This window comes from Heliconius melpomene, chromosome 11 (genome assembly GCF_056956725.1).
Source record: "Heliconius melpomene rosina isolate 202511_hmr_F chromosome 11, ASM5695672v1, whole genome shotgun sequence".
NCBI classification, from domain to species: Eukaryota; Metazoa; Arthropoda; class Insecta; order Lepidoptera; family Nymphalidae; genus Heliconius; species Heliconius melpomene.
In genome coordinates, this window is record NC_140399.1 from 2,742,705 (window position 1) to 2,761,151 (window position 18,447).

The 18,447-nt window shown below is 32.2% G+C and overlaps 1 protein-coding gene across 1 annotated transcript; it reads right to left on the reverse strand.

Annotated features, from left to right (window-relative positions):
• Positions 1-8,692: 8,692 nt before the first annotated feature.
• On the reverse strand, positions 8,693-11,707 carry cyp33 (peptidylprolyl isomerase cyclophilin-33). Its single transcript, XM_085193241.1, has 5 exons — positions 11,378-11,707; positions 11,026-11,205; positions 10,575-10,778; positions 9,978-10,150; positions 8,693-8,848 (listed from the first exon to the last, which is right to left on the reverse strand). Exons 1-5 carry the CDS (start codon positions 11,585-11,587, stop codon positions 8,704-8,706), a joined length of 912 nt encoding a protein of 303 aa, XP_085049367.1. The 5' UTR covers positions 11,588-11,707; the 3' UTR covers positions 8,693-8,703.
• Between the last annotated feature and the right edge of the window lie 6,740 nt (positions 11,708-18,447).

The window sequence follows — 18,447 nt, forward strand, 5'->3', positions numbered from 1 at the left end:
ACTGGCGGGAAATCTCATAATGGCGGGAATGCCGAATACGAGCGCAGCATCCCGTGAAAATATTTAATCTGTGTGCCATTTCTTTTCTTTTATCCAAAAAAACAACAAAGTAAATATTTTAATTGAATTTACATATGTAAGTATTGTATATTTTAGTTTCGTTCTCTTTAGATATTTGAATGAATGAATGAATGAATTTTTCGATAAAACTACTTGTGTTATCTAAATAGAAGTCAATTTAACTTTAAAATAAGCTGAGGCAGTCGAAAACTTATTCGCTTTAGAGAGCATTGCTCTAAGGTGAACTTGGTTCAACGTTCCTACATTATCTAGTGAGATTTAACAGCATTTCGGACGTAGCTGGCACAAATAGTATGATTATTATTAAAGATACAGTAAATATATATAGTGATAAGACCGTTATGGCGCAGCGGAACGAGGGTGTGACTGTAACGCGACGGTTGTGGGTTCGATCCCCACTCGGGGAAGTGAAATATTTATTTACGTTTATATTTACATTTCTTCGCTCTGGTGTCGAGGCAAAGTGCGGCGTTGAGTTCTGCCACTCAAGCTGATTTATTTTCATTTTATTTTACCTACATAATACAACAAAAGAAAGTTATTATTAGATGAATATATAAACAGCTAATATAGAAATTGCAATAACTCCATATAAATAATTCCATTGTCCAATTTCAACGTCTCTTTTTAGGTAGAAGAGATAGCGCTTTTATGCTGACTATTTTTAATATATGTATTTAATACAGATAGGTGGAAAAAGGCACAAAATATATTTAATTTTTTATATCCTATCCTATATCTTATAAAACAAAGTCGCTTTTCGTGTCTGTCTGTTGTTTCTAACTCTTCTTCTTCTAAACCACCCAACGGATTTTAATGCGGTCTTCACCATTAAGTCGAGTGTTTTTCGTAGAAGGTTTATATATAGTTTATTATTTGTACATTCTTATGTAAATTAACATAAATACGATAAATGTGTATAAAGTCCTACCCGTTGAGACACTTTCGCGCATGCGCTGCTTTAATGTTAAGTACTACATGAAAATAATGTACTGGAGTATTGTTCCTCTTAATAAGATCTACAAAAAAGTCCGCGACGGCATATTCATATTTTTTAAGAATAACGTGTAGTGATCATTTTTCTGTCTAAAAATAATAATTTCAATATATTTTTTATTGTAAGGGATATTTTTCCATAATGGTATTAATCCTTATCCTTTAAAATACTTTATTAAATTTCTACGTTAAACGAAGATAAAATTTGCTTTTTACGCTATTTGCTTTATCTAAATTGCGAATAGTTTTAGAGAAAAACGCATTTAATTGTTAACACATCACGCCGTTCACACATCAGCTGTATCGAGTCAAGTTTCACTTATGCCTTACTCTCAGCATATAAATAAGTATATTAGTTACGCTGGACATTTAATGTAGATCAAAACTGTCTTTTACGTTTTTTCATTCTAATAAGTACTTTAGCAGTTGTTACAATATCAAAAAATCCTTGCTGCGGAACGGCTCGCCACTCGCCATGCGTCCCGCGACGTTTTGCTTATACAAGCGAGTCCGCCGCGCCCGCCAGCCGTACACGCATCGGTGGTTCAGCGGTAGAATGCTCTCATGCCACGCGGGCGGCCCGGGTTCGATTCCCGACCGATGCATTCTATTTAATTTTCCTCACAGGCAGCCACGTGCTGCTTGCTTTTCATCAGGGACAGAGTACCCTCTTCCCTACCCAACCGATGTCGCTGTAAAAGCCAATAGGGCTAACAGCATTAACCACTAGCTCGGAAAAAAAAGCCCGCCTGCACGTATTGGATAATTGGAGTTGAATGTATTATTTAAGCGCGATATATTTGTTTTAATATTTGTTGTAGTAGTTATTAATAGGTAGGTTTTTGTTAATAATTTCTGCTGTTTAAAAATAGTCATTTAAATATCTAAAAATAGTGATAAACATAAAAACATAAAAAACTCTTTATTTCACACCATATTAAACATATTTAACAAAAACAAAAAAAAATCGTACAAAAAATAAATGTGAAAGGGCGGCCTTATCACTAAAAGTGATCTCTTCCAGGCAACCTAATCTTAGAGGAATCAATTTAAAAGACAGGGCAGGGCGCGATCAAACATATATATATATTTATACACCTGCATAAATACTATCTATAGTGATTTAAATATATTAAATATATTATAAAGATTGGTAGCACAGATTTAAAATTAAAGTACTAAAAAATCCTTGCTGATTAACGGTTCGTCGCCCACCACGCGTCCCCCCGTGCCCCGCAACATTTTGCTTATAATAGTGGATCCGCCGCACCCGCCTGGCTTCTTTCCCCCGGGCATGGAACGAGGGCCTACTCATTATACTGCTGAGGGATACCGATTTATAATCCTCCTCAGCATGGTCGCCAAGCTGTTCGAGAAGTTATTTCTCTCACTTCACCAGTCGCACATCCACCCAAGAAGCGAGCAGTTTGGCGAGCGGGTATACCACTCTGGGTAAACCATGCAACAGTGATCAACCGAGAGAGAGTGTGAGTGTACAATAGCAGTCTTCCTTGACGTAGCACGCGTATTCGACCGCGTCTGCCACTTGGGCTTATTTCATAAAGTGCTCAGAGCGGGCACCCCCCAGCACGTCGCGCATGTCTTTGCCGCTCTGCTTTGTAAGTGACAGGACATTTTGCGTGAGAGTTGAGAGTGCGGGGTCTAGCAGCGACCCGATCGCTGCCGTTGTCCCAGTCAGAATTTTGTCACCTGCTCTCTACGCACTATACACTGATGACATCACAATGCCCTAGCGAGTATTACTCAACGAGGAATCCTGCAGGTAGTACAGAATCTCACCCTCCGGCGAGTGACGCAGGCACCATACTACGTGAACACCACGCGCCACTCACCGTAACCCACCCTAGGTAGAAACCCTAGAGGTACACATTAGTCGTCTCGCGTCCAACGTATTCCATTGCGCTGATGTATCGGCTGATCTGTACCTAAGGAGCAGCCCTCCGCATAGCCGGCCGCCCGAGGTCAGACGTCTTGACTTTGGTTGTTTAATCTAGGCCTCCCTCAGGAAACCGAGGGTCCAATTCCAATCCCCCCCCCCGCCGCATCCCCTTCCATGTGTCTACTCTAAAGCAGGTTTTCGTCTGAGACCGCGGTCAGAGAACCAAGACCCTGATAATTGATTAAATTTTCTGTTGTTTGTGTTATTATTTGTGTTTATTTTAAGACAATCGGAAAATCCTTATTGGAACTAACAAAATGCGGGTTGCAGTAGGGTTTCAGTAATTTTCACATTATCTTAAGTGCTTTGCAAACACATACATTATATGAGTAATTCAACAGTTAAAGCGGGCGAAGCCGCGAGTGGGTCGCTAGTAATATATATTTTATAAAAGTATTGTTGTAGTTTGGAGATTTGTGTTTAAAAATAAATGTTTTATTTCCATTTGGTCATCATTAGCGCGATATTGGTCACACTAATACTATAAAAATGATTATAACAAAAAAGAAGTCGCGTAAAATTGATATTATTTTTCTACATAGCTGTTGTGTCTAAGAATAAAATAGCGAACTCAAATCCCACTCAAATAGAAAAAGGAGAATTTATCTTTATAATATAAAATTCATTTCTTTAAAACTCTTTGGCTCATAACAGAATATACTGGAAACAAATAGAAACCTTAGTGTCAAGACACTTCGTTCTCAATTTTTCGCACATTTCCATTGCTTGGTAGGTAGCGTAACTGTAGCACTTTACCTTGCCAGCTAGGAATCCAAAATAAAATTGAATATATAGGGTATATTTACAACATAAAATATTTACAAAGTTTATTTTGCTTAATTTAAGCCAGTCAAGCCAGTCACACGCGTGTTACTTCGATAGCCGCTTGAGAAAATGAAATATTTAATGTTTTCATTTTCTCGCTCTGGTAACGAGGCGAAAGCGCGGCGTTGAGTTCCGCCACTCAACACGCAATACTTCAGGAATTCAGCGAAGAAGCGGGAACGGAAATGTCCTAATGGGAACGTTTCCCAAGTTCCTAGATAAAAACAATAATAATAACATTTTTAATATTTACTAACAAAAACAAAACAAGTTTAATAACGTAACTAACTGATATTTAAATCTCCAATTCGCATTAAAATTCCATTTACTTCTGTAAATTGAGAACTTACATTTTCTTCGATCTGTGAACCATGTTCTCTCAGCGCAAGTTCTCTCAATAATTTATTATATCTACGTGAAGACACCATTAGAGCTTGCAAGATTTAGTACTAAACTGATTACGCATTCGTCGGTATGTTAGCTGGGATATTATGCTCTGGGACGTAGTTTAACTGTGAAAATGATGGTTACAGGTTCGATTACCACTAGGAGAATGAATTATTTTGATTGCTCTGCTGTGGTAAAACAAAAAGTTGTATTTAGTAACACTAATACCGTATTTATAAGCCGTCAACTGAGATCAATCTTGAGATGTCGTTTTCAATTCATGAAAACAGCATCTCAAAATCATACTTAAGATCGAACTCAGAGTACAGAACAGTATATAAATTCGGGCCAAGGTTGCCTTTATATATTATATATTATTATATTTCTGTTGTCTCATTTACATTATATGAAATAACTAAGGCTATATCGAAACGATTAATGGGACGTAATTTTTTTTTAGTAAAGAACTACCTTTTCAAGTCGAACTTGTAGTTCATGAGATTAGGGCGTTCAACCAAACAAATTCTTCAGCTTTATAATCTAAGTATGGGAAATACGTATGTAACACTATTTTATATATTTTAAGCATTAGGTACATTTACATATTTTACTGTGTGCGACTGTATTTATGATGGTCGTTGAATTGCCTCACTCAAAATGTAATGCTTCAAGAATTCTTCAGAAACTAGGGAACAGAAGTGTCTTAATAGGAACGGAACACTAGCTTCCCCCGTTTCCTATACCTACCTTGCTATATGTAGGGTACAACGATAAGTTTATGTTACTTAATTAATATTTTTTCTACAAATTAATTAACATGAGATTAACAAAAAAATATCTGAATAGTACTACAACGGTAAAAAACCTTGCAAATAAATTTATACAAACCTACTACAGTTACCAACCTACGAAATAAAAATTAAGCGACTCGACGAAGTAAATTGTGCTCAACTGGCACGTTTAAATGCTATAAATAAAGAATTGAACGAATTGAAAAATTAAACGAAAAAGTGAAAATGTCTTTTAAAATTGTGAAACTATTTTACAATTTGGTAAATAGAGGCCATCCTGGCTGAGTGGGAAAGAATCTAACAGTAAAAACGAGGATTGCTAGTTCGATTCTCATTAGGTGAAAAATTGTTTTTTTTTATTTTGAAATTAAAATTAACGTCTTTTTTTTTCCTCTGCGCAATACGAACTTCTAACTTCGTCTAGGGACCGTCGATCGAACGACGGCGATAATCCTGTGTGTTCCCCTATACTTCACAAGCAACCACACATACCAAATAAACATACCATACCAAAACATACCAAATTTCAGCGTTCTACGCCGCGTAGCTCCAGCTGTGTATTCACTTCCGTTACTCTACAACATTAATTCTATGTTTTTTAAAGAACAGTAAATCTTCTCGTAAGCTAAGAATAGTATAGTAAAATGTACTAAAGAGATCTCAACGCCTTCAATTTACAGGCGAGTTGGAGATAAATTAAGCGATTCGGCGCTGACTCGACAAGTGTCGTACAGAAACTTCGCTAATGGCCCGGATTTTATCTTGTAGATATATTTTGAAGGAAATGTTATAGGTGTTCATACGTACTTGTGGGAAAATTCAGATATTTTGAAATATTCTAGTAAAATACAAGTGAATTCTATGAAAAGCCACAGAATTTCCTGCAGATGCTCTTTTCAGATGAATTTTTGCATTAATTTAGGAAATAAAAAGAAGAGCTGAGTGATTAAGTTCTCCGTTATTTGGAATATTTTGAAACTATGATGATCAAAGATTATTCATTTAGCAAAGAATTATTCTTATTTTAACATATGAATAGCAAGACAAATTTTGTTATTTTCATAACAAAAATAAGTAAAATAAACGTAGTTAAAAGTTTAAAAATAACTTTCCAATAATAGAACGTAAGTAAATGAAACTTAATTCCAAGAGAATAACAAAATAAGTGAAACGGAAAGAACTATATATGTACTTAAAAGTAGATAACAATAATTGAAAAGTTAAAGAACACATGTTTTCTCATGACTTTTAAACACATGTCGTCGTCGCAACAAAGTAAAATAGCTTACGTAATATGTAAAAGTTTTTAACTCAATTTATCAGTTTAAAACAATGCAAACCTTAAAGACTTTTAACCGACTTCAATAAGGAGGAGGTTCCCAATTCGGCCCTAACTAAAATTTCAGTGAGTGGTAATTAGCCAGAGGTAATAAGCATCCTTTGCACTAAGTACTTACTTAGTTTTTGACTTAAAATGAAGATTGAAACTACAAATAAGATTATAAGAATTTACAGCAATTTTCCTTAGACTTCCTACTAGTAAAGAAGAGTACAATTTTTTTTTATGGTAAAAGGACAAGGCAAACGAGCGTTCGGGTCACCTGGTGGTGATCACCGCCGCCCACGACCCCGTGCAACACCAGAGGAGCTACAGGTTCGTTGCTGGCCTTACATTATTACATTATATTATTTTATTATTACATTATATTCGTTATTATTAATATTTTCTGTAAGTTTTTATACTATTTTGTTCATTATAGTGTGCTAGTTGTTAACTTACAGCTAATGTTAAAAAGACACGTTCCAATTACGCTATAAAGACGCATCCACACTATAATATAACGAGTGACAATATAAAGGCACTCGGTTAGATATATTCGCTTGAATCAGTGCTCGTAGCAGTGTAAAATATATTTTACAATATATTATTGTATATAAAAACTTAATTCACACCTTAGTGAACGCTATAATATATTATAACACTTTTATATATTATTATTATATCTATATTAATATTATAAATCTAAAAGAAAAAAAATCTATTCAATAATCCATAGTCCAAACCGCTGTGTATTGTACACACCATTCTTAAAAGTAGGAGAAATGGGGGACTACTATATGCGGAACCTAAAAAAACGTAGAGCTAAAATATATAAGTCACAATTACATCAGTGAAACCCGAATCGGCAAAGTTAGAAGGCAACTTATCTTTCCATATACAAAGATACCTTCCTAACTTCAAATGTTCATAGAAGTTCGTACAAATGCGTAATTTAATTTCGTGAGCGCCGAACAGAATACCCTGAGGGGAGGTTTATTTTCTAAACAGGTGTTTCTGACACTGTAAACGACGTTGAACGCGATTAAGCCTGTAAGCTATATTTGAATAGGTATATGTACTACAATAAAAGCTTTTTGCAATAATGTACGTATATTAAAATTATTTAAATTGGGATCCATTGAAGATATAAATGTAAATGTCTACCAGAACAAAGAGTAATTATAAATTTAGTCGTTCACACCTTGTATGAATGATCTTCAAAAATTAATATGCAAAATATCGATTCTTCCGAAAAAAAATAGAAAAATCACTTAATTATAGGGATTCTACACTTCCTACTCTGCCTATGATGAAAATCGTCAAAATCGTCAAATTCTAAAGTCATTAGTATCATCTGTGCGTTGACTGTAAGCCACTCAGTAACGGAAGTTTTATTCGTCGTTCTTAATCGAATCGCGAAATCCAAAGGTTTTTGCATCCAGATTGGAAATATATATATAAAAAAAAAGATACTAAAATTATATATCAAAAAATACTAATATAAATATTACATGTGTACTTATATAAAACCAGCATCTCGAAAAGGTTGTTTTGCTCCATTTAAACCAATTAAAATAAAAAATAGGCTGTCAGATTGTTTATTATTACAACTGTAGTAGTAAATGTGACAGCATTTGTAATTTATACACATATTAATAATGAAAGTTAGTAAAAACTTCAATATAAGTACATGTTTTGTACTATATACTACAAGAATAATGTTATCTAAAAGATTTACGACATCAATATCAATAAACCGCTAGGGAACGAATACTAAAATCTAGATCTTTTTACAATTTATTTTCTTGGGTGGAATCCAAGAGCAATCGTTTGGAAACAAACTAACATTTTTCAGCTGGTATGCTAAATAAAATCGCTGCCGTCTGTTACACTGAGGAACCATTACACCATTGTACGTTGAACATCCGTTAAGTTAAATGACAAATGTACGTAATACTCTGTTAAAATAGTTGATAAAAGAACATTTAGTTTTTTTAGCTTAACGCTTATACGGTGGGCAAGTGAGAACCTAATGTTAAGAAACATCGTCCTCAAGTTACCTCCCCAAGTTTTCGAGAAATTGTTGCGTGACGGAACAAGTAAGCACAAGCGTGTAAGCACAATGGCTGTGAATTCGATTCCAACACCGAAAAATATTTATAGTGAAATTTATTTCCAGTTTCCCATTCTAGTCAATGTTACTTTAGGTTCCGCTACCTCGTAGTAAAATTAATGACAATATTGTTACATCTAATTCGTTACGTCGTAACTATTAAAATATTTATAAAAAACCATAAATCGATAAAAGGTAATAAATGAAAGTAATATAAATGTAATATTAATCATTGTAATTCTCCACAGTTGCTTATAGTAATTTTAGCAGACGGCGTTCCGCTCTTGTTTCCATATCTCTCCATTTTCTTTAAAACGTCCAAGCCGGAAATAACATGGCCGAAAACAACGTGTTTATTATCTAACCAGTCAGTCCTGAAACAAAAAAAATACATATTTAAATACTTATTAGTACAGTCCGGTTAACGAGTCGCGGCCGCCATGAAGTTATCAGTAGATTGCTGCGCACATTTGATTTTAGGATTTATCTTATTTTTTAAAGTTTGTCCTTATAAAAAAAAAGATGAATATATTTTCATTCCTACAACACAGTATTCTACACCATTTAACATAATATCGGGAGTCATCAGGAGTTTGAGATTATCGGGAACAACTTTTTTGTAACGAAATATATCTCTTTCTCTTTATGCCTAGTAAAATCTTAAAAGTAATTTAAAAAGAACGCAAGGTGCATAAGGGCACCGTATATTTAAGCAAAAAAAAATGTATTACAGAATTTTATACATGAAAAGATACAAGAATATCTTATAATAGCACAGCAAAAAATATTTTTTTTATGAAATAGTTTTATAATATAAGTCGCAATGGTAAAACCAAAAAACATTCAAGTACATACAACAAAAGTTGGCACCAGTCCAACTAAGCACATTTTATATAAATATTTTGTTTACTTCAGGACACAGCTGGTACCTACACCGTAATATATATAGCCGTAATTTTATTTAAAAAAAAACCTCACTACTATATAGAGAGAAATAAAATTTCAATTTAAAAATCGCCTCTTTGCCAAAATTATAATTTATCAGTTTAGATATTTTTTTATTTATTTACATAGACATTTACTTAATTAATATTTTGTTATTCATTTATTGAATAAAATTTTAACATGCAATTGAGTATAACCAAAATTAAAAAAAAATGTCGCTAATAATATGATAAACTAACTATAATAAAAAAGACAAAACATTTACTTGGCTTGACTTAGTAGAATTTATACAAACTTGTTATAATTTATATCAGCTCTAAAGGAATCCAAAAAAACCATGTACACAAATGCCTTTTCTATTGAGAGAACACAGAAAGAAGTTAGTGTCAAAACACTATTCCAAAACAAAACAGTGTGATGAGGCAGAACTTATCACTGCTTCTTGACAGATGAGCAAGATTGAACCCTCAACCATCACATGACAGCCACAAACTATTTCTTAAACTCACTCATTCTTTAACTCACTAAATACCTACATATCAATAAAAGCTAACTCACTTAGCAGTACACAAAAAGAATTGTGATCCATTTGTATTAGGTCCTGAGTTGGCCATACTCAATATGCCAGGTCCTGTATGCCGCAATGTGAAGTTCTCATCTTCAAACTTCCTCCCATATATAGACTTGCCACCCGTTCCGTTGTTATTTGTGAAATCACCACCTTGACACATCTGGGTGTTGCTTAGGAAATTTATTAGTTACTTATGAAAGGAGATAAATCATAGTTTATCATAGGAGATAAATGGGAGCTGGCTGAGCTGGTGCCAAATATGTATGTACACACAAAATACTTTTTTGGTATTTAAGTATGTAAATGTTATTGTTTTTAACATTTAAAATGTTATTAATATATTAATTTTTAAAAGTAATGACTATAATTTTAAATACACAAATAATCATTAAAATGCTACATGCTTTAGCCTGCATACAGCCGGCTAGCACAAACAAACTTCTTTCATGCTTTATCTTGCCATACAGGGATAAAATAATTCATTCTTTCAAGGAGAACCCATAATCGAATTTATAGTCATTTGCTGTTCTATTGAATTATAAGACTTTAAATGTCAAATAAAAATGATATTTTAAAAAGGATACAAAATCAGGAATGATTCTATGGAAACTGCTCCCCTGGTAACCAAAACCCTTTTCATGTGTACACAGAGCTCTAAAGTTTTCTGCTGTCTTCGGCACTATGTCAGACCTTAGCATCATAATTATCCTTCCGATTTCTTGTTTGCCGACATTTATATCAAAATATACTTGTGGATTTTTCTTTTTCTCTGTTGATTTTGTGGATGTCTGTAATAATTGGTTATTTATTAGTTATTAAACCTACTTTTTATCATAGAACAATGACAAAAGCAAGAAAATGTATAGAGCAATGGGAAAACAATACCTGACTGTAAACGCAATGGTAGTATGTTCTGTTTCAACCAAAGGGTATAATTTAATCTACCCTGCTCTGGCAAGAAATTATAAAAACATCATTTAAATACAAAATGACAATTACTTTTTTTGTTTAAAATAAAAGTTTAAACAATCTTACTTCCTCTGTTTCCATTTTTTGACTAGTATCCTCTGTATCTTTTTCAACATTCAAAGTTTCACCGGCATGTTTTTGTAGCCAACTGTCTTCAGTCCAAACTGCTCGCGTGCAACCCTCTTTAATTCTTTGTGGCGCAGCAATATTTACCCTAATAGTACGGCCAAACAATTCTGAGTCATTCTGAAAATTAAGATAAGTTTATACATAGTACTTATTAGATAATAAAATACACCAAAAGGAACATAATAGATTTTATATACATTGTGTACATAATAAATACAGTTTAAATCACTTACACATACAAAACAAAGCAAAATTTCAAAGCTCATTAATTCCACAAAATAATTAATACCATGTTATCAATAGCCGCTGCAGCATCTTCAGCATTCTCAAATTCAATAAAAGCGAATCCTCTATGCTTTTCTGTCTCATAATCGAGAGGTATTTGAACATCAACAAGATCACCAAAAGGTACAAAAGCTGCGTTTAACACTTTTTCATCGACTTCCTCCGCTAAGCCACCTACATATATTGTTCGCTTTGAGTTAGGCTTGCTGGCCATGACTATTGTATGTATTTATATAGTTTATTTATAAAATATAATAATAAAGTTTTATTATATTTCGGCAGATACTCAAACCCTAACCTAAATTTAAATGTTTGACTTTGACATTTAAGTTGTTACTTATTACCATAGACAACACATTTTAACAAAACGTCAATGTCACTTAGACAATATAATGTCGTTCCGTAATCAATTAAATACTTCACGCTAGAACTAATGTTAAAATATTTCATTATAATCGAAATATATTTATAAACCTACATATTTAAATTTAGAATTAATATTTTAAAAATATGCAAAACATTTTAAGTAGCACAATGTACTATAAGAAAACCAAAGCTATAATTTTCAGTTGAAATAATTATGTGTAATAGGCGTGCCATAGTGTCATTATAGATGCTCATAATTTTATACTTGACCAGAGTTTTGCACTGCCTCCTTATCGAAGACGCAATTCTGCGATCCCGTTCCAAGATCTTATATTTTGTTGCAATTACAGGATTTACACAATTAATATTATAGATTCTAGGCTATCTGTATATGAATTACATCCATACTAGTTTCAAAGTAGATTGTTACATTTTCTTAGATGTTTCTATAATAATATCTATATGTAGTCTGTTTATCGCGTCGCTTGTAAAACCATGACCTATCATTTTATAATTAAAATAGATCTTGGAAGTGGTTTATTACATAATTTCGTAAAGTATTTTTTTTATTTGTAGTTTGTTATTGAAAATTGAATTCCAAATTTTATTACTCTTAGAGAGTAGTGTATAGATAAGTTGTTAAATCAAAGATCCTTGTGCAATACCGACATAAAATATTACAAACAATAAAATCTAAATCTGACAAAAAAAATATATTTTAAAGCAACGTCAATGACTTAATACGCTTTGTAGTAAAATTAGACATGACGCTTAGAACGAATAATCTTAACACTGAGCCAACTCCATCTATCTGTAGTATATTATAAAGCAAACATTGAAAAAAAGTTGTTCATAAGCAGCATAGCTTCCACCTTGTTAGTGTATTCCACCTGTCTTTTACAACTAACATTATCAAAGGTTCTAAAAGAAACGATAATTTATAGCAAAATAGTGTTCAAGTATCTTACAAAAACCCCCCATTTCGTATGTAAAACGTAATAAACTGTTGTCGTGAACAGTCCTCACCAGATAATTAGCAGGCGATCCAATGATAGCGTAAATTGACATTAGTGATAGCGAAGTGGAATAATCAGACAAACTCTACAGGTTTAGGCGGAAATGGAGTCGACGGTAAATTAGCTGCCTTATTGATTAATCAACCGATTGATAACTTAGATGTACTCGTACACTTGCGTTAAATGTACAGGATGAGGATTGGGGATGTATGAAGTAATTAGCATATTTATTTCTTGGTAAGTTAGTTCTCGGGCTATTAAATCAGCTCGGACGTTTAAATAATACTTTTATAAATAGAAAATATGATGACGATGGTTTATGGTAAAAAAAATTGGAAATTGTTAATTTAATGTTGTTTGAACAAAAAGGTATTTTCCCGTTTTGACAAATTAAACTTGCAATATTTTACAAAATTTGGCAGTATAAAGATAATATGATGTAAAAATAGTATATTTGTATGGATTTAATATAATAATAATAAAATTTATTTTGACACTTCTGTGCACGATATTTCTATAATTTTGCAAAAATTGATTAATTAATACTGGGTAAAATTAAAGATGAATGCTACGGATGCAGCCGGATCTCTTGGTTTGAAATGAACCACTAATGTGATTGATCATGTAAAGACAACGATAAGATACTTTGAATCTAGAAATAATTAAGACTTTTAATCCAGTAAAATGCTTTTAAAATATCTGCACTAATATTTTTTTAATTTTTTACGTTATATGATACCTAAACACACAATAGCGATTACTTTGATTCAAACTTTATTTGGCAGTCCTAAATACATTAACAGCGCCATCTAGTGACGAGTTGCAGAATTATTAATAACTTAAAAGTTGCTTGAAAACTGCTGTTGAAGATTGCTAATACTTTATTTATTACAAGAGTTATTTCTTACAAGATTTTTCAAATAAATACAAGTTTTCTATTGTATTTGAAAAACGTGAACATTATATAATACTGATAAAACAGCGAAAGCTTCCCGTTTCAAGCTTTAGTGTGTGTCCATAAACAATTGGTTGGTCACACATAACCGGAACGATATGCACCGTTATTTTATTTGTTTCTTTCTTTTCATAAGATAGTTTGAACTTTGAACATTTGTGATTCGCTTTTCTTGGTCTACAGGATAGGGAAAGAGAATCTAGTGCATGAACCACATGGTTCTTCATGCTCATTTTATATTTTTTAATGTTCGTTTATGAGGCTGTAATCATAACAATTCTGGAATTGTCATAATTATATAGAATAGGAATCTAACCTGGGTTCGATTCCTACTCGATGGAAGGAATTATTTATTATTTTAATTTCCTCGTTTTGCTAACTATACAAAGCTCGACATCGGGGCTTGCCAATCAATACGAAATTTCTTTAAAATTGTGCGGAAAGATAGGAACAACTTGGTTACCTCTGCCAATCTACTAAATGCGATATATACCGTGAAAAATATATTTATTTTTTATACATTAAATGGTTTATTTTGTTTTTATATTTTTCTGATCTCTCTATTGGTTCTCTATCCACCGTGCTATAGGTATGCTGAAGCTATGATAACATATGAAGCTTTGAACGAACGTATGAACGTTTTTACTTGTTTTTTTTATGTAATATGTAAAATAAGACTAATTTTACATTATAAAAATATATTGTACTATATAGGACTTTGTGAAAGTAGAACAAAAAGGAGACAGCCATAAAGATGTAAGTACCTACTTTCTATCAATTAATTAGAGTTAAATCGTCTAGAGATCTACGAAAGCGGATATTAGTCTATTCCTTATGCTTAGATGATAGTCGTTAGAAAAGTCGTTAATTGTGTGTAAAATTCTAATATTGTTAGTAGGAATCGATAAAAATAGATAATATAATTGATACAAATCCTTGTTTAGGTCACTTTCATTCAATATAATAAAGAAGGTATGGTTGTTTATTAGCGACATTAAGCTAGGAAATCTTATATAAATAATAGTTTTTTTTATAGTTGCACTACATTTCTTAAGTTTTTTATATAAAAACAAGTATTTAATCAGTATCTAGAACCCATTGAATCTCAGTTATATGAATTATATAAATTTAAAGCCCATATTTTTGCAATATATTTTTTTTACTTATATAATTAACTAGACTAATCCATTCATTAGAACGAGTTGTGAGAAAAGAACTAATTTTTTAAAGAAGTTATATGGGAACTAAATGGATAAATATAACATAAATTTAAATATAATTCATTTTTTTTTTAAATATTTAATTATATCAACAGTTCAAATGTATCTATATATAGGTATTAAAATTTTACAAATTAAATAACGCTTTATGAGGCCATTCGTGGCGCAGGCACAAAAGCGTGTGACTGTAAAAAGAATCTAGAATTCAGCGGAAAATGGGGAACGGACGGAGTGTCTCAACACTAGCATCTCTCTCACTACTGTGTGCAGGATATAGCGTGAAGCTAAAAAAAATAATATCAATTTTAATACCATACATACATGAGTACGTTCTTATTAATCTGTAGAATTTATTACTTTTACCGAGATCTTTAAATATTAATTGTCCTCTATTTAATAATATAGTCCCGTTAATGTAGTTCCATTTTACCCTTTGAATTTAGAACTCTAACAAAAGATGAACTTTTATTGATGAAACTTTTTCTAAGTAAATATAAATATTGAGCCACTTTGGTCCCAGTTGAAGTAAGTTAGTTAAGTTCTGTGAACATTGCTATAATAGTACAAAATACAAATACAACAATTTCATTCTTGTCACAGTCAATCTTCGCAACACTATATGAAACATCAATCATCATTTATGTTTAGCAACTGTACATTTACTGTCTCTGTAAAGGTAATTGTACAATTTATATAAAAAAAAACTAGTTGCAATTTCTCACTTTACTTAAGTTTAAATAGATTTTGCCAAATAATAAAATTTCAATTTTGTAAGGATTTTTTTAGCTTTAAGTCTTATTCAGCACATAGCAGGGTAGACAGATGGAATATGGAACCAGTTCCAGTCACTCCCGTTCCCCACTTTCCGCTGAATTCTGGAAACTTAACACCGTATTAATAATCCCGTCAAAAACATAAATGTAAAATGAAAGCCAAGTTCTGTGACAAAACGTATGCTTTCAGCGATAAAAGAAGTGAGATGTAAATGTATGCCAAGTTCAATGGTCAGTCCTGAAATTTATTTTAAACAATATAAAATATTTTATAACAACTGAAAATGCACATTCTTCTTACAACTTGGAGACTTTATTTATGTGTAATATCTGACTTGGCTAGTTTTCAAATTAATTTACATCGATATTAATGAATGTATTCAAATTCTGTTCTATTCAGATTCTATTGTAATTTATGAATGTAATAACAAATTAATTTACATCGATATTAATGAATGTATTCAAATTCTATTCTATTCAGATTCTATTGTAAATTCATATGAAAACTAGCCAAGTCAGATATTACAGATAAATAAATCTCCAAGTTGTAAGAAGAATGGGCATTTTCAGTTGTTATAAAATATTTTATATTGTTTAAAATAAATTTCAGGACTGACCATTGAACTTGGCATACATTTACATCTCACTTCTTTTATCGCTGAAAGCATACGTTTTGTTACAGAACTTGGCTTTCATTTTACATTTATGTTTTTGACGGGATATCATTACTTTTTGTACAGAAATCATAAGTAGAAAGGTTCATAATGTAATCAAAATCTAAATATTCTTTATTCAATTTGGCCATTACAAGTACTTTTCCCATAGGAAGCTACTACGGCAAGAAACTCAATAGTTGCTCTTTTTAAAACATAGTTTAGAGTAAGCGCTTCATAGGACATTTCTCTTCGCCGAATAAACCAAGTAGGACACCATTGTGATAATACACTTCTATCTTAATATTGTACAAATCTACTGCAGCCTTTATTTCGGAAGTAGCTCCGTACGTAGTTAAGCAAAGCATGTCTTCTTTAGAAGAGTAAGGATTCCCGTTTCGAGCGCTAGTGTAGATACTTAAATCATTCCAGTTACGACATACGTACTCTACTATAGTCTCGCGCAATTTATTAGTTTGTTGTATATCAATACGCTCAAACAAAGAATATGCAATAGCATGGAAGAGACAGCACCCATCGGGAGGCATTGGAACAATTCGGTGTAAGGTTCTTGTTTCACCCACAAGCAATTCTATTGAACGACTCATTGTTCAACATGTCTTGGAAAAAATATAAACAATAAGTTTATTAAGTGCTGACGGTACCAATCTGAATTGATATGATCCCAAGGTCGACTTCGTTCTCTGCCGTTTTCACAAGTGTTCCTAAAACCAGTAAAATCATGAAACCCAGGCCAAAAAAACCATTAAAATATGAGCGCCTTCGTACAATAAAATATATCTAATATAATTAGGTATTTACTTTTTTATTATGGTCAATAATATTATGTTTTATTACTCTTAAGACGATATTTAATTATATATGAAAATAGATTATATTTATCTATGAATCTCGAGTATAGTTTTTATTTTGTTGATTAAATGACAGTTGTCAGATTAGAAAGTAATCAATGTATGCTGCGTTTAGAAATCTGATATATTTATTATTATTTTTTTCTAATTTTATTATTTTGTTGGAATAACTCAACACGCAATGCCTCTAGAATTCGATGGAAAGTGGAGTTACTGAGTGTCTTAACACTAGGTTCCCTCTGTCTACCCCGCTATGTGTGGGATACACCGTAAAGCGGATTTATTTATTTTTTATTTTTTTGTTTAAGTAATTTTTAATTGTCTCTTTTTTTCTCTTATTTTTTTATTAACAATTACTTAAATTTTTACTGTTAATAATTACTTTATAATTACTTCTGTTAAGATAGCTGGTAGGCTGACAATATATCAAAATAAAAATCAAATCAGCTTCACGCTGTATCCCGCACACAGAAGAGTAGACAGAGAGAACCTAGTGTTAAAACACTCAGTAACTCCACTTTCCATCGAATTCTGAAGGCATTGCGTGTTGAGTGGCGGAACTCTACGCCGCGCCTTGCCTCGACACCAGAGCGAAGAAATTGAAATATAAGTTTAAATAAATATTTCATTTCCTCGAGTGGGAATCGAACTCACAACCAGTCAGGTTTTACAGTCATACTTTGTGTCCCTGTGCCACGACTGACCTTACAAATAGTATATTATTATTAAATTTTATATATATTTCTATCAATATAATATTTATTTTTTAGTGTATTTTTTTTCTGTTTTGGGATTCTGTACCTCGAAAGCAATAAAACAGAACCCTTATAGGATCTTATATAGGACTTAGTACTTAAATATTGTAATAATAATTTAATATCAAATACGTTAATCGACTATGCAAATACTCTTAGTATAATAAGTACTAAAATGTTTAAATTATCTATATATATAATAGGACTTGTCCTTACTGACTGAGGTAAGACGCACGCACAGCCGTAACCACCGTTGGTAGAAACGTTAAATTTGAACAAAAGTTTACTTTCGTAATCTGGACATCCACTCAGAAGGGATTTTGAAAAATTTTAACCCTAAAGGGGTGAAATAGGGGTTCAAAGTTTGTATGGAAAAAAAATTAAATCGGCACCGATTTTTGAAATTTAGACTTAAAACACATGTTTCATGGATTATTAGAATTCACCCTTAAATAGGCAAGCGA

Bases quoted from the DNA above. Each gene is read 5' to 3' on its own strand.
- cyp33 (XM_085193241.1), bottom strand. From the start codon at position 11,587: ATGGCCAGCAAGCCTAACTCAAAGCGAACAATATATGTAGGTGGCTTA. The intron at 10,779-11,025 runs GTAAGATTGTTT...CAATTATTACAG, and splicing joins AAAAAATGGAAACAGAGGAA to ACATCCACAAAATCAACAGA. The intron at 10,151-10,574 runs GTATCCTTTTTA...AGCAACACCCAG, and splicing joins ATAGAATCATTCCTGATTTT to ATGTGTCAAGGTGGTGATTT.